Raw genomic sequence first — 17,157 nt, forward strand, 5'->3', positions numbered from 1 at the left:
AAAATCAATTGATAGAATTGGCATTACATGTTAGTAGTAATCAATTGGAATTATCGAAACGATACTATGAATTGGGAATGATATATTTAAGTGTGCAACAGACGATTATGGCCAACACACAGTTGTCAACGGCCTACAAACTGTTGCAAGATCACAAGGAGGACTTTGACACACCACTCGACGAAAACAACGACCAGTTTGAGTTGGATCTCCTCTACCAACTGGGAATGACCTCCAAGGCCATGGCCAACATCTTCAACACGACAGAGTACTTTAAAAAGGCGCTAGAGATTTGTGCCAAAGACACCAAGACGTTTTTGGCAATGTACCAAAAGATCAACTATGAGTTGGGTCTGTGCTACGCTACGAGCGAGACACCCATCTACGCAACTAAATATCTAGAAGCTTACCTGCGCAGTCTGCTGTGCGGACACTGCGCCACTCTCCATGTACATACATCTGATTGTCTGGGCACGTCACCTGCCGAGCCACTCAAGCATGTCAAAGAGTGGGCTGGTGTTGCTGGCGGCTGTTTGCAGATGGCCAAAACCATGAAGACGTTGGGTGACGTGGAATTGTGCGTATCGTTTGCCAAACGCGCATGCTACGCTGCTAAAAAGGTTGGTGACCGTGTACTCGAGAACGAGTCAATCTTGCTGCTCAATGAGACTAGCAAGGTACAACGAGATGGTGGAGGGTTTGCAGTACCGGCGTTGCCAGCATCGGCGGCCAAGCTAAGTCTCCAGAATGCACTGTCTGGGAGTACAGGAATGGGAATCCCGTCATCCACATCATCATCGACAACGGTGACTGCCCCCGGACTAGGGTCACTCAAGCTGCAGCTGGGAGGTCAGTCGTCGAGCACCGCCAAGGACGAGGCAGACTCGACCACGGCCGGCTTTGAATCGGACGACGACGAGGATTGGGACGCCGAGCTCGGATTGGACGTCGAAGGTGAGGACAGCCGTCCCGTACTCCAACTAGCCGGTCAGTCGTCGACAGTCGTCAACAAGGACCGTATGCCATCACACTACCGGCTCATCGAGAGCATCAACAACCAAAACTTTGAGATTGTCAAGTACCCCAAGCCATCGTACCTCTACTCGCTCACCACTCCCGACGGCCACTCGTTTTTGCACGAGGAAGCTCTCTCCAAGTGGCTGTCGAGCCTCATCATCAAGCACCTCGAGGGTCAGGACCGCGCCATTCGCGTCCTACCACAACGCGCATCGCTCGAGGAACTTCGTAACGAGTTTGCACAAGAGTCTGGCAAGTGGAAAAAGAACACTAAAAAGTGGGCACGTCTCAATCTCGAGTTTTGCTGCACCCTCCATATCTTTGGATACGACGAGCAGTGTTGGGACACTATCCACGCATTCTTTTTGGATCTACGTGATTCTGGCGCATCATCTCCATTATCTACATCACGTGGAAAGTCTACCTCAACAACTACATTGATTCCTCCAAGTAGTAGTAATCATCAACCCATTTCATCATCTCCTTTGAGACCATCTGTTAATCCTACTACCAATCCAACTACTACAACTGGAACAACTAGTAAAACATCTTCAACGGTACCTGCACCAAGTATATCAGTTACACCGACACCTATTACCGCATCATCATCCACCTCTCGTCAGAGAATGTCGATGGAGATTGATGAAAAGGATGCCACCTATCATTATGCATTGCAAATGCTCTATTTGGCAGGAAAACTCTGGAAGCCCGAGGAAGACGCCTCCTTTAAGCATATGTTCCAGGGGCTCAAGAACCTGTCGGTCACCAACGCACACCATGTAGATATTATAGTCGCCGAAACCTATTCACACCACCTGCACCACAAATCAAGCTCATCCGACGATGACTCTGACAATGACAGCGACAAGTCAGACTCTGACGAAGAGCCCGAGCTTCGTACCAGACCCGACGAGTTTGCTGGCAATGAAGAAGAGAAAATCAATCCTCTCAATATCTTCCTCAGATCTTACCAACATTGTAAATTAAAACTTAATTCTTTAGATATTAATCAACAAAATCAACAAAATAATAATAGTAATAATACTCCATCTAAATCACCAATAACTAATGCTGCTGCTGCTGGATCATCATCTTCTACTTCATTTACACCAAAACCAATCAATTCGATTAAAGAATATTTTGAAGTTGGATTAAAGAATGCAATGGTACGTGCATTGACAGATATTCATTTACATTTGAATGGTATATCTCCATTGACGACCAAGTCTCTTGGTGACCCTATCATGGATGTTAATGTACCAGCCAATATGACGGATTTGTTGGATGCCAACTACCGTATGAAACTGTTGACCGATTTGTATCTAGACACTCCACCCACATTCTTAAAGGCCAAGGCTGCCTATGCGTTGGGTATTCATCACTCGGATGGCAATGATTTGGTGTTGGCCGAAAAGTTCTTTTTCGAGACACTCTACATTATCGATAATATCCGTCAACCTATTGTTGGATTGCCACCAGTACTCTCAGAGTTGGCTGCCAATGCTTCGTTGGGATACGCCGGTGTGCTACTCGACAACTACAAGTACCAATACGCCATTGTCAGCTTTGACAATGCCCTTCTCATCTACAACATCCGTAAAAAGAAAGAGTATGGTACACTGTTGCGTAGAGTGGCCGCGTTGGCAAGAGAAAACGATGATATCAACGCTGCCATCTACTATTACAAGCAGATCCTCAACAGCTATCTCGAGGACGACCCACAGAGCAAGACCAACGAGATTATCTATATTTGCGAGGTCATCAGCTCGCTCTACTGGGAAAAAGGAAACTACAAGCAGAGTGAGGAGTACCTCAAGGTAGTCTTTTTAATCTTGCACAAGGGCAGCACGCCGCTTGGAGACAGTGGGTATCGCGACACACCCAAGTTCGACAACCCTATCTTTTTCAACCTGCATATGAAGCTTGCCAACCTCTACCTCGAAAGCTACCACATTGAACGTGGTCTCGAGCTACTCGTCACTATGCGCAAACATAACCTCCCACACGGCAAGCTCAACTCGCTGCTCTTTTTATTGGCCAAGGTGTATACCAAGATGGAGTGGTTTGATGAGTGTACAGGTGTTCTCAATCAACTCGAGAATGACGAGTCGGGTAGCGGCATCCAGACGAGTGGAAGTAGTCCGTTGGGATTACCGTTGTTTGGTGGAGCTGCCAAAAGCTTTAACGCTGGTCCACCAGGTGGCAGTCATATCCCCAGTCCATTGCACGCCAACCCGATGAAGACATCGTATCAAGGTGGTAGTGGAAACAACAAGATTGAACGTAACCTCAAGTACTGGGAACTCAACTGTCTCAACTACTACCACAGTAACAAGTTTGCAGAGGCACTTGTATGTGTAGAATGCGCAATAGAGTCGTGTCCACTTGGTAGTTTGAATGCACGTGGACAATACTTTTACATTCGTGGAAAGATTCTCCAGAAACTCGTGTCATTTGCCAATGTCACATTGATCAACTTCCCCACAACACTACGTCCAACATCTGATGACCTGAAGGAGATTGTCGAGACGCTCACCCCTGCACCATCATACACATGTACTGGTGACCTCATTCAAGAGGGAATTGCATCGTTTAAACGCGCCTATCACTATTTCAAATCGATTGGTGATGATGTCAAGATTCAAAAGACAGTTTCACGTATTGCCGAGGTCTACCTCGACCGTGTGTTTGCACCATGTATGCTGCTGCACTATCCCTTTTATGATGTGGCCCGTCTGCCTTTCTTTGGCCCATCCAAGTTTATCCAAAAGGATGGAGAGCAACAAGACGACCAAAAGAAGCGTAGTGCCAACAAACAACCCAAGAAACCAGCTGCCGAAACGCCCTCGATCAACTCTGAGGTGAAAGAGTTTTACATCACCTTTGAGATGATTGAGAACCCAGCTACACTGGCCATGGACGTCAACATTGACACGTGCAACATTGTACAGCTACTCAAGAGCTACCTCAACATGGCCGAGCTCAAGCTACTTCAGGGTGACCGCGACTTGGCCATCTCATACTGGACCGAAACACGCAACCTCTATTATAACCTCTTTTTCGACGGTCCGTTGCTAATTGGTCGTGGTGCGCCTCTACAGTTCCTCAAGAAAGTGTATTCAGTGGCCAAGCGTATGATCCGCTTCCTCTTTGCATTTGATCAAGAGTTGATCAACAAGAATTTAATGTTGGTGGACAGTTACCTCTCGTTGGAGATTGATATTTCGCAGGCAAAGAAACGTCCTATCGACTTTAACAAACCATTGTCATATGACTCTAATCCACAGATTGGCAAGATCTACATGCCCTATCTTGGCAAGGCATATACTATTGGACGTAACTTTAAAAAGACTGGTCGCATGGAAGTGTCATTGTCACTCGACAAGGGTGTCGATGTCATGTCGGGCAGTCCAACAGGCGCAAACAGCGCAGGCAACCGTCTATCCGCCAAGATCTCTAACCTCACCTTTACCGAAAAGACAAAGGATGAGGAAAAGACCATCAACACGGGTGACGAAGTAGGCGAGAAGATCTGGGGATCATTCCATGCCATCAAGAATGAAATGAGAAAGTATTCAATTGGCAAGATCAATCAAGAAGAGTTGGCATCACGCAACAAGCTGACTATCAAGCAGATCCTCAAGATATTAAATTCTTACAAGAATCATCAACAACAAAACACCTTGCTCAACCATAGTACTAGTACAGGTAGTTATGGTCATACTGGTGCAGGTTCACCTGGTTTGGCGGTTGGCGGAGTATCTCCGTCTTTCCAATCGGTCAACAGTTTGGCAACACTCTTTAGAAGCCAGACCAAGTTGAATCTTTCACAGATGGCAGAAGGACGTAACAGAACGCCAAGTAACGCTGGTAACAGTAGTGGAACGATCAAGAACTTGTCAAACCGTTACGAAGAGTTGTCGTTTAATAATACTCCCACAAAGATCAACGCAACGCTACAGAAATTAGTTTACTCGCTACAGGTTGACAATTACTTTATCCATTATGTGCCGACGAGTGGACGCAAGAGATTTAATCGTATTGGTGGATCGGAAGAGTTGACACCACTGACTCCACCAACTAGCTTGCTCTATCTCCAGATTTACCTGTTGAGTAATGCTACAGAGCATGTGTCGTTTATTGTGTCGTCATTGATCACACTCGAACGTATTCTTATGTTTTTGTGTAACCGTCCATACTGGGCATCGACGCCATCTGCAGAAGACGCTGCCAAAAAGAAGAGTTTCTTTGGTTCGTTTAGCCGCTCAACCGGTAATAACAGTCTAAAGAGCGCACCCAAGTTTATGGAAAAGACTGTCAATTTCCACAATGAGTTGATTGGATTCTTAAACTCGACGATTGGGCCACCACAGAGTGATGAGGATCATCTAAGCGATTCACCACCTCAAGAGCGTTCCGACAGCCATCACCATCACCCCAACCATCATGGACCGGGTACGCCGACCACTGGCGGGCTCGGATTGGGCGGTCCGTCGCACCAGCACACCAATACGCATCCCAACCTACCACTGGCCCCATCGCGAGGTGTCAAGTTGTCGCTCGACCCCGAGCAGAGAAGTGAAGACCATGGTCGTAGTATGAGTGTCGGTTCAGGATCGGTCGCCAGAAAGGTATATAACCACCAACAGTTGTCATTACTCTCGATGGCCAAGCGTATGGTCAAGAGCGAAGATCCCGCCTACTCCAAGGCATTCGTATCGATTGATCAGTTGTCAACACAAATCTGCAAGATCTTTTCGCACCGTGAGATGCGTGAGTGTTCAGAGCAAAATCCATTGCAATTGTTCCTCTTTGTAAACTCTAATGAGCAACGCAAGTCACTCACCTCACTCGACACACCCTCTGACAAGACCAATGACCAAGCCATCAAATTCTCGCCAGAGATTATTGCATCACTCGCACCACTACTTTCACTCGTACCTCCCAAGGATCCAGCTCAAGAAGATGCCGAACGTAACAAGATTGTGTCGGAACTTAAAAACACAACCTTTGCATCGTTGTTTGAAATATTGCCACTCGAAAAGGAGAAACAACCCCACCAACAACAACAGCAACATCAACAAAAGAAGCCAACCAAGAGCTTTGTCTTTTTTGGAAAGGAGAGCAAGTCAGAGCAACCAATCATTCCATCTACCAATGTCTCTACCACCCCTCTCTTTTTTATCTGCTCCAAGAGTCTACAGGTATTCCCATGGGAATTGATTATTCCCGATTTCATTGTTCGTTACCTCACCCTCTACGATTTGATGAAAACAAATTACATTACAGAAAATGACGATGAAGAACCAGATACTCGATCAATCCCTGTATTTATCAACTGTTGCAACTCTGTCACTGATAAATCTCACTTTATCGATCATATTAAAAAAGATAATTCTGTTAAATTAATGAATTATAATTTATTTAGTTGTACCAATGTAAGAAAAAGAAAATAGAAAAAAATAGAATAATATAATATATAAATATTAACAATATTTTTTTTTAATTTATATTATTTGTAGAAGTCATCAATTAAATTATTAAATGATAATCATCCATATCTTTCACCATTAATTAAATTGGGAACCAAACCAAGTGTAGTTAGAAAAAAGAACAAATATTTGGACTTTTTCGATCTTTCGGCAACAAGAATCTCTGGCATTACAAAGTTTATAGAAGATTTTACAGATACTATTCATTTCCCTATCCTTTTATTTGCATATAATGATTTAGTAGATTTATCTCAATTACCATTATTTATTTTAAGGTAAAATTTAAAAAAACCAATAATATTATTACAATTAAAAATATTAATTTATTTTATTTTTTATTTATTTTTTTAGGAATAAACAAGCATGTAATGTATTATTTATTCCAGCATCAAAACAAAAAGAAATAATGAGTAGATTAACAAAGATATATGATCTACATTTGAAACAAAGTATAAAGAATTCTTCATCTGCAAATATCCTTCAACAACCATCTCAACAACAACAACAGCATCAACAAATTAGTGTACAAAAAGAACGTTATCAATTCCTTATTTCAGCCATTCAAACCATCAAGGAAGAGTTTAGTACCCCAATCGTCTTTTTCAATCCAACCTTCTTTTATCAACAATAACAATAATCGATCATGATGGTGAAACTAGTAGAATTTTAAATCATCATTTCTACTTTTTTTTCCCAAAAAAAATAATGTATCATACAAATAGTACAATAAAATAATATTTATAACAAAAAAAATAATACATTTAGATAGATAGATAGATAAAATAACTCTCTTTTAATTTACTAATATTAATTTAATTGTTTATTTTGATGAATGGTATTTGCCAATTTTTTTAATTGTTGAGAGTTTGATGGTCCAGTTTCATCGACCAACCATGTAAAGAGACCATGAGGATTGCTTAGTAATCTATGGGGAGTATCAAACTCTATGATTTTACCAGCATCCATTACAATGATTCGATCATAATCAATAATAGTGTTTAGACGATGTGCTATTGTAATGATGGTGCAATCTTTGAATTTATCCTTGATGGTTTGTTGTATCCAAGCATCATATGTTGCATCAACAGATGCTGTACCTTCATCAATCGCTAGTATCTTTGGATGTCTTAAAAGAATTCTACCTAGGCAAATGAGTTGACGTTGTCCAACTGACCAATTATCACCATTCTCTGATACTGCACAATCTAATCCGCCCTCCAATTCCTTGACTTTGTCATAGAGTTGTATGTCTTTTACAATTCTCCATAGTCCTTCATCATCACATTCATTAAATGGATCGAGGTTCATTCTGAGTGTACCAGCAAACAGACAAGCTTCCTGTGGCAAGACTGCTAGATTCTTTCTAAGATCCTTTAATCCAACTTGAGAAATATCCAAACCATCAAATTTTATGCTTCCCTTTGACAACTCGATGAGACGAAACAATGCAAGAACTAAAGATGACTTGCCAGACCCTGTTCGACCAACAATACCAATCTTTTCATTTGGAGCAATGGAACAACTAATTCCTTTGAGAACAGGTTCTAATCCTTGGCGATAGCTCATAACGACATTATCCATTGTGATTCCACCTTGTTCAGGCCATTTTTTAGATGGACGTGAGTGTTTAATGATTTGAGGAGCCTCGGTTGGCCCGTTAATGTAATGGTTCATTCTCTCGACGCTATTCATTTTAGTTTCAAGGTCGGTTCCTTGTAACGTTGCACGATTTAATGAAGAGGTAATCGAGAGTGAATAAGAGATGGATAATCCAATCGAAGCAATGGTGAGAGAATCTCGATTGATAGTCACAAATATGACTGTGAAAAAAATGATGAGATTGCCAAGGAAATCGAGACGTAGGCCAAGCCACTGATTGATAGTTTGGAGCATCATGGTAGGCTTGTTGTTTTCATCCAACAAATGATAATTTGTCATAATGTTGTCTTGTTCTCTTCCATAGGCATGAATACTAGTCACTCCTTGAAGACTCTCACTAAAATGTGAGAAAATGGGTGACCTTGAAATAGAAACCAAACGTTGGAGTTCCCGACTAGAACATCTATAATAGGTTTGAATAAAATAGTATAAAACTATGATGGGAGCAATTGGAACCAATAGGAATGGTGTAATGACTGATATAATGACAATGGTTGCAACAATTTGTGTGGAATATAGAATGTATTGGCTGGTTGAAGATGCAATCATTTGATCGAGAACATCTTGATCACGACTGAAACGATTAAGTATACGACCCATTGGAGTTGTATCAAAGAATGACATTGGACATTTAAGAATGGCAGCAAAGAGGTTTTCGTGGATACGTTTGGCGCAGGTGACTGAGAAAGAAAAGAAGAAAAAGTTGCGCAAACAACATACAATAACGGCTGCAACACCAATACCAATGTAAACATAGAGGTATTGATCAGAAATGAGGCTGATACTGCCATTTCCAAATTGCATGGTATTGGACCAAACTGAAAGCCACCAACTAATCAACACTGTCGTTGTCGTCTCTAATATGAAAATGAAAATGATAAAACCAAACAATCCAATTCCACCATTCTTAAAGTAAGAGTAGTATACTCCTAAATTGACTGCACCAGTTTCTCTTTCCTCTACCTTTACCAATTCTTTGCTTGCCATTGGAGGAGGACCAGTTTGTTTTCTCTTACTTTTATATTTGGTTGCTCTCTTTCTAAGTGATTTAAATCTTTCTTTCATTTTCTTTTTCTGTGATAAAACAACTGTCACTCCTAAATCATCAACTATTGTTTCTTTTTGTTCCTCTTCTTCTTTGTCTTCTCTAATTTGATTATCATCATCTTCTTCTTCCTCTTCTGGAATACCATCGTCAGAATCTTCCATGACAGTACTGTTACTACTAGAGTCTGATGAATCACAATCATGAATTCCAAACAACTTTAATGTTTTGGAAAACTCTCCTTGAGATTCCATCAACTCTTTGTATGTACCTCTTTCTAGAATTTTGTTTTCATCCAACACTAGTACTTCGTTGGCAAATGGAATATAGTTGAGTTGATTGGCCACCAAAATAACAGTCTTGTTTTTGAGAGCACCAGTAATAACCTTTTGGAATAAATGTTTTCCAACGTGTGCATCGACTGCAGACAATGGATCATCGAGTATATAAATATCGGCATCACTGTAAACAGCTCTTGCAATACTGATTCTTTGTTTTTGACCACCAGAAAGATTAATACCACGTTCACCAATTTCAACTTGATCACCTTCTGGAAACATTTCCAAATCTCTCTTTAATGCACATGATTCAATTACATAATCGTATCTAACTTGATCATACTCTTTTCCAAATAATATATTTTCTTTTAATGTTGAATTTATCTAAAAGACATAAAAAAAATTAAAATTATTATTTAATTAATTTGGTTTAATTATTTTAAATATTTAAATTACATACAATAAAAGCCTGTTGAGGAACGTAGGCAATTTTTCCTTTAATTTTTAATGAACCTTTAATTAATTCCATATCACCTAGGATTGCTTGACAAATCGATGATTTACCACTACCAACACACCCTACTACCATTGTGAGTGATGAACCTTTACATTGGATTGAAATATTTTCGAGTTTAAACGAGTCGTCTTTGGAAACCTCCCAATTAAAGGATGCTTCATTTGCATAGACTCCATTTTCGACTGATGGATCAATGATGGTTTCAACTGGCTTTCTTTCAGACAATAAAAGAAACTTTGCCACTCTGTTTTTTGATACTTTGACCTGTGCCAACATTGCAAAGATCAATGGAAGAATATTTAATGGCCAACGAAGAATATTGAGATAGGCCATTGCTGAAAATACTCTATCCGCCGAGACACCAGTCTGGGCTTGAAAAACAATAGCAAAAACAACCATTGAAATTATATTTGGTACAGAAGTAACTATAAATATTAATCCTGCTTTCTAAAAATTAAAAAATAAATTAAATAAAATTTAAATTAATAAATTATGTAATTGATTGATAATTTGTATTTATATTTGTTTGTTTACTTACGACATTTGAAAATTTAGATAAAGATTTAATTTCTGAATTACGAGCATCTGTTACTTTTTGTGCAAAGGAGTCTTCCCATGCATAGAGTTTGATGATTTTAATGTATTGAAGTATTTCACTGATGAGACGAAGACGACGGTCTGAACTCTTGATAATAGATAATCTGATTTTCAATAGTTTTCTAGCGACGATGGCATTGGTAGGTGCAACGATCAACATGATACCCAACCCTACAAATGTTGGCCACCCAATTTCACGATATATTAAAACGATACATGCAATCATTAGAAAGGGGGCAAAAATACCATTGTTTAACATGATAAACATCTCGGATACACGTTGAGCATCGTTGCTCATTAAATTAACAATTTCACCGGGTGATGTTTGTCTTCTGGCAGCTGTATCAAGTTTGAGAGATTTTGCATAAATGTCAACCACCATTCCTGATCTCATCCAATTACCAACTCTTGATGATATTAAATTGGATTGATAATTACAAAATGATCCAATCATTGATGCACCAAATATAGCCAATGCATAATAATATCCAAAATTTTCATCTAGAGTATCATCATTGGTGTTATTTCGTAATAATAATATATGGTTGATTAATTTACTCATCAATTGTGGTCCGACAAAAAGTGATGCACAATATACTGAATAAAATAACATTCCTAAACAATAATATAATCCATATGCTCTAATTGATGCTTTCCAATATTGTTTCTTTTTACTATAAAAAAAATAAAAAATTAATTTAAAAAAAAATGTTAGAATTACTGATTAAAAGTAAAAGATTTAATTTGATATAGTTACTCTTTCTTTAATTCTTTTTGCCATTCTTTTTGGATTTTTTTTGATACTGTACTTGATTTATCACATTGTGCAAGATTATATAAATGTGATTGCTCCAATACGTTTCGAAAACAGTGAAATGCAAATTTCTCGACCCAAGCAAACGTTGCCAAAGAAAATAAACTTGCTCTATCGAATGGATTCTCTTCTCCATTAAATCCTATCTTATTTTCTTTTGTGTGAGGTGTGTCGTCAATCTTTTCTTGATTATTATTATTTATAGAACCCAATTCTATAGATGTGAAATCTTCACCCATTGTAATAAATAAATATATATTTATATATATTAATTGTAAATAAATAAATAAATAAATAAATAAATAATATAAAAATTAAAACGAATTAACGAATAAATCTTATTCTATCTGTCTATAATTAAATTTGAAATGAAATTAATTTAGATGGTAGACAAAAAAAGCAGTTGCTCCTCCTTCCTATGAATTGATTAATTGAATATTATTGTATGTAATGTTGTCTTGGGGGGGGGGGGGGGGGGTGAATTGGATGGATATGTGAGGCGGGATAATAGATCTACAAAAAAATAAATATTTGTCAAAATAAGTGGATTAGTTGAATAATGGGTGGGATGTGTAAAGTGATTTAAACATTTGATTTTTGTTTCGCTCCACAAAAGGCTACAATATTGGAAAAAAATTACAATTAATAGTAATAAACATCAATGCCTCTTGACACATGGCTTGGGATTACAGTGCTGGGGCACCCTACTCTACCCTTTGCAAAAGATTGTGTGACACTATTATAAAAAAAAAACAAATAAAAAAGCCACGTCTACACTAGGCCAAGCACTCAATTGTGAGAACGAAATGGTGCAATTGTAACAATGCTGCTTCTCCATCGAGTACATCATGATTTCGCAGGGTGTAACCTCCCCCACAGTTTACAGTAGGGGGGGTAGGTTTGAACCAACTCCGATTTCCATCGATGTTCATCGCAACGCCAGCGTGGTATTTGATTGGGGAGGGGGGAAACGGAAATGACGATAACGAGGATGATTGATTGATTTAAACTTTTGTGGTAAACGAAACGAACGTCAGAAAGGATAAACATCGATTGTTGAACATCACCAAATTTGATTTGCGCAATCCCAAGCAATTGCAACTTTTTTTTTTGTCGGTTTTGGTCTAAACCCAAGGTGCACAAGGTCCTTGCATGGGCTCAAAGAATAGAGCCCCAAGCGTCACGTCGTTTGGTGTCGATTCATCTTATCCTCTTTCTTTTTGTTCGATGCAAAGATCGACGTTTCTTTTTTTTTTAGTTCCAAAAACAGATAATTGTTTGTTCATTGTGACGAGTGATTAAATTTATAACAAATAAAAAGAAGAAGAAGAAAGAAGAGGAAGAAGGAGAAGAAGAAGGAATACTAATAATAATAGTTGTATATATATATGTGTGTGTTGGGTAAATTAATATTATGATTTAATTTAAGTTCAATTTAATGCCTGGGTGGTTTGTAACCATCGACCGACATGTTTCGAGTGGCAGATGGCATAGTTACTTCCATTCCTTCGAATTCCTTTGTTACAATTACTTGACATCCTAATCTTGAACTAATTAAATAAATAATTAATTAATTTATGATTTAATTGATGGTTAGTAAATACACTCAAAATGGAGGGATAGATAGATTTGTCCAACATACTTTGTACGTAAATCAAAAGCAAGATCCAACATATCATTTTCCTCGTCTGAAGACATTGGAAGTTGATCGAAAAACTTTGATTCAATGTAAACATGACAAGTAGAGCATGCAACAGATCCTTCACAAGCACCTTCCAAGTCGATATCGTTATCGTGTGCTGCCTCTAGCAATGATGTACCTTCAGGTACACTTATATTTTTCTTATTTCCATCTTTATCTATAAATACTATATTGACACTATAAATGGAATGAAATGGTAGTAGTAGTGTAAGAATATATACCCATCTATAGAGATACTAATATTGTATCTACACTTACTCATTTGCACTTGATGGTTTGCTTGAAGATGAGTGAAGTCGCTTTTGAATATGATTTGTATTATTAGTATTTTGATTATTATTGATTAAGTATTGTTGTTGTTGTTGATGTCTACATGATAGTTGTGAAGAAGTTGTATTTGTATATTTGAATGAAAGTGAAGAGGATGATGAATAGAAACAAGAAGAGGGGGAGGATGAAGATGACAAAGTGGTGGTTGTTGTCTTTATGATTTGTTGTCTCATCAAACAACGAGTCGACTGATTCACTAATATTCTATTAAACATTGTATCTATCTATCTATCTATCTATCTCTTTGTTGACCACAAACTATCTAATACAGATGGGTTTGAGCAAAAGTAAGTAAGTATGATGATGAGGAGGAGACTACTCCAATGACGTAAGGATTGTCTCTATTACCAACTTGCCTTGGTTCGTCTCTCTGAAAAAAATAAAAAATAAAAGTACAAGAATGAATGAGCCCATAACCATCAAGTAAAAGGCTGACCAGACGAGGGTCAGATGACACGATATATTCACAAACTTTTATATTTTTTATTTATTGGATTGGGGAGAGAGAGAGAGAGAGAGACTTTGTATACATTTAAGTGTTTTCATAGCAAACAATAAGTATGAGACCAAACAACAGTCAATAAAGTTTACAGGTATAGATTAGTATCGAGTTGACAGCGTATGGAGGAATGGATCCAGTAGAAATAAGAACCTCAAATGTACAAAGCAAGCAGAGTGATTCTAATTAAAGACGTCAACATCTTAACGAACCACCAATCCCCACTTATCTATCCATCATTGGAGATTCTTTAATATGTTGACGTCTGATATATTATATATGACTCTCTCAAGAATGATATAAAATGTATAGTATAAATAATTATAATAATTAGTTAATTTTAAAGACCTATCGATTAGATTCGATTCAAATCGAAAAGAAATATTATTAATTTAATTTTATTCATTGAATTGATTTCACAAAGGTTTGGACAATTGGCACCTAGGTGTTGATATTTTTAGCTACCTTTGTTTTTTTTCACAAACAACAGAACAAGAAAGAATGTTTTAATAAAATAGTAATTTTTTGATGTATAGATAGTTGTAATATAGATATATATATATATAATGAATAATGAGTAATATTAGTAATAGTAATAATAATAGTGTAATATATTATGTATTTAAAAATCAATATTTAGTAAAACAGATTGGAAGAGAGATACATACAATCAATCAAATAGAGTATAGTGGTAGATCTTTTAGAATCAATCAAATACCTTCACTTAAATGGGTTCTACAGAATAATACTGGTGCTTTGATACATGAATTGTGTAAGAAATCGTTAGAGAATGATCAGCGATCATTACTATCAGGATTACAATCAGCTTGGATCACTTTAGAGTCTGTCATTGCTGTTTGTTCACCAGATACCTATCACAAATCAATTACCTTTCAGATGGATACATTTGATAAGATATTTACATACTATCAATCTGCATTTGAACAAGAACACTTTGCTGTTGACAATGCAGTACTTTCTGGTAACTTTGAATTGGTTGAATATTTATTAGACAAAGGTACACCATTCACTACAGATGCAATTGATAATGCTTGTTCAAAAGGTTACCTAGATATCATTCAATTATTGTTAAAGACAACACCTAGAAATGATCCACTTTTATTTGTATGTATCAAAAGAAAGAAATATAATATTGTACAATTAAATTAATTAATTAAATATTTTGTAGGATGATAATGTTAAATTTACAAATAATGCATATGATAATGCAGCAACGAATGGTCATTTAAATGTAATATTATATTTAGATCAATTAAGAGAACAATATCAAAAGGGTGAATCAAAGTATAGAGTTGAGTTTACCGTCAAAGCTATTGATGGAGCAGCAAAGAATAAACATTGGAATGTAATCAATCATATATTGGATAAATATAAAAAGGATGGAGAGATGAAAGGATATTTGTATACAGACAAGGCAATTAGATGGAGTGTTGGACATGGTCATTTGGAGACACTACAAAAACTATTAAGTTTTGCACATCCAGACTTGAAGAATATGTTAAAAGGAGGAAAATGTATAGCAGATGGAGTGTCTGATGCTGCAGGACAAGGTCACTTGGATATGATCAAATATGTGTATACTGCAAATCTACTAGAAATCATTCCAGAGAATGCATTGGCATCAGTGGCACAAGAAAATCAAATAGAGATTGCACGTTACTTTATTGATTTGTTTAAAACAACCAAATCAAAATCTATAAAGACTCATTTCACAACATCGTATGCGTTGCATTATGTAGCCATGCGTGGACATGTAGAGATGTTTCAAATGTTTGTCAGTGTAAACAGTCAAGGTCAGATTGATTATCCGAGAATGTTTGAGCTTGCAAGCAACCACGGGCGTGTCGAATTGCTGCGATGGATGTTTGATAGTTTTCAATTTATGGGCGCGACTGACGGCCTGGTCAATAGTGCTGCCATCAAGGGACGACTGGACGTCCTCATGTTTTTGGTCATCGAAAAGAGCATGTTTGTGTTTCAAGACGACATTGAAGCGGCTGCTGGAACAGATCACACCGACTGCCTAGAGTTTTTGCTGTCCAACTATTCTGGTAAAGTTTCACATCGTGCTCTTAAATTGGCATGTTCAACCGGTCTGGAAAAGAATGTTAGGTTGATACTAACATACCTCGATGTGACAGGAACACACGAGATTCGTAGTCATCTGCCATCGTGCTTTGACGCAGCCGTCTTGTCAGGGTCGATCGAGTGTGTCGAGATTATACGCGGTCTCTGCTTTGTCGAAGACGGTGCGATGGCTGTCACAAACACGCTCATCATGGCCATGGAGCGTGGACACGTACACATGCTCAAGTATCTTGTGCAACACTTTCCCTATCTGCTCGACACTGCTGCTGATGGCGAATTCCCAGGATTTGCAATTACCCAACCTCTGATCAAAGCCATTAAAAGTAGATACTATACCACCGTTGACTATATCCTCAGTCTCAAAGAACGATGTGCTAGTGAGACTGATGATGGTGGTGGTCAAGTCAAATACATCGAGCTTGATAGAAACCGGTTCGATTCACCCGCTGCAGACTTGCTTCAAACAGCAATCAACCAACACGATCTCCCCATGGTAGAAATCATCCTTGCACGTCGTCCATTGGCTACCAGTTCCGAACCTGAAATGCTACTAGTCAACGGCTACATTGATATGTACAAACGAGTCGTTCAGCGTAATGCCGATCTAGGGTTTGTTCTCAAACTAGTGTACCCTTACAACATGGATGTTAAACGTTTAAAGTGGTACATGGATTTGGTGTTGCTAGGAAACATTGATTTAGTACACCATCTCTTTGCACGAGCCAAAGTCATAGGTTTCCCACACCCTATACCCTCAGAGCTTAGCCCCACCGTCCTCAGTATCCGTTCACTCCGATATATTCAATCGGCCGAATTCTTTCCGTATGCGTCCATCTATTGTCTTGGTCACCTTGTTTTACATGTCTCCAAGATGCTCAACTACTCTTGTGCCAAAAGTATACAAGACATCCACCAAACTGCAAGAATGTCTTCTCAAAAATATATGGCTCCTGCCTCTCATGGAAATATCACATTACTCCGTCTACTTTTCCTTAGATCTGGTAAAGATGGCAAGTTTCACTATCGATATTATTCTGATAGTTATAATTATTCAGTATTAAACTTTTTAAAAAAGAAAATCAAATAATTAAATAGGAT

The 17,157-nt window shown here is 38.2% G+C and overlaps 4 protein-coding genes across 4 annotated transcripts; 2 read left to right on the forward strand and 2 right to left on the reverse strand.

Moving 5' to 3' along the window:
• Positions 1-242: 242 nt before the first annotated feature.
• DFA_06226 (uncharacterized protein) lies at positions 243-7,140 on the forward strand (the record flags this gene model as incomplete). The annotated part of the gene is made up of 4 exons (XM_004361881.1): positions 243-1,995; positions 2,020-6,455; positions 6,540-6,784; positions 6,861-7,140. 4 exons carry the CDS (start codon positions 243-245, stop codon positions 7,138-7,140), a joined length of 6,714 nt encoding a protein of 2,237 aa, XP_004361938.1.
• A 176-nt stretch (positions 7,141-7,316) lies between these two features.
• DFA_06227 (uncharacterized protein) lies at positions 7,317-11,658 on the reverse strand (the record flags this gene model as incomplete). Its single annotated transcript, XM_004361882.1, has 4 exons — positions 7,317-9,875; positions 9,952-10,455; positions 10,547-11,279; positions 11,363-11,658. The coding sequence occupies 4 exons, from the start codon at positions 11,656-11,658 to the stop codon at positions 7,317-7,319; spliced, it is 4,092 nt and encodes a 1,363-aa protein (XP_004361939.1).
• A 1,196-nt stretch (positions 11,659-12,854) lies between these two features.
• On the reverse strand, positions 12,855-13,865 carry DFA_06228 (uncharacterized protein; the record flags this gene model as incomplete). The annotated part of the gene is made up of 5 exons (XM_004361883.1): positions 12,855-12,969; positions 13,062-13,298; positions 13,380-13,655; positions 13,721-13,821; positions 13,848-13,865. 5 exons carry the CDS (start codon positions 13,863-13,865, stop codon positions 12,855-12,857), a joined length of 747 nt encoding a protein of 248 aa, XP_004361940.1.
• Positions 13,866-14,523: 658 nt separating this feature from the next.
• Positions 14,524-17,120, forward strand: DFA_06229 (uncharacterized protein; the record flags this gene model as incomplete). The annotated part of the gene is made up of 5 exons (XM_004361884.1): positions 14,524-15,075; positions 15,140-16,284; positions 16,387-16,632; positions 16,840-17,069; positions 17,101-17,120. 5 exons carry the CDS (start codon positions 14,524-14,526, stop codon positions 17,118-17,120), a joined length of 2,193 nt encoding a protein of 730 aa, XP_004361941.1.
• Positions 17,121-17,157: the final 37 nt, after the last annotated feature.

This window comes from Cavenderia fasciculata (assembly GCF_000203815.1).
Source record: "Cavenderia fasciculata unplaced genomic scaffold Scf_Dfasci-G-p-12c09.r1-3, whole genome shotgun sequence".
In the NCBI taxonomy this organism is placed as follows: Eukaryota; Evosea; class Eumycetozoa; order Acytosteliales; family Cavenderiaceae; genus Cavenderia; species Cavenderia fasciculata.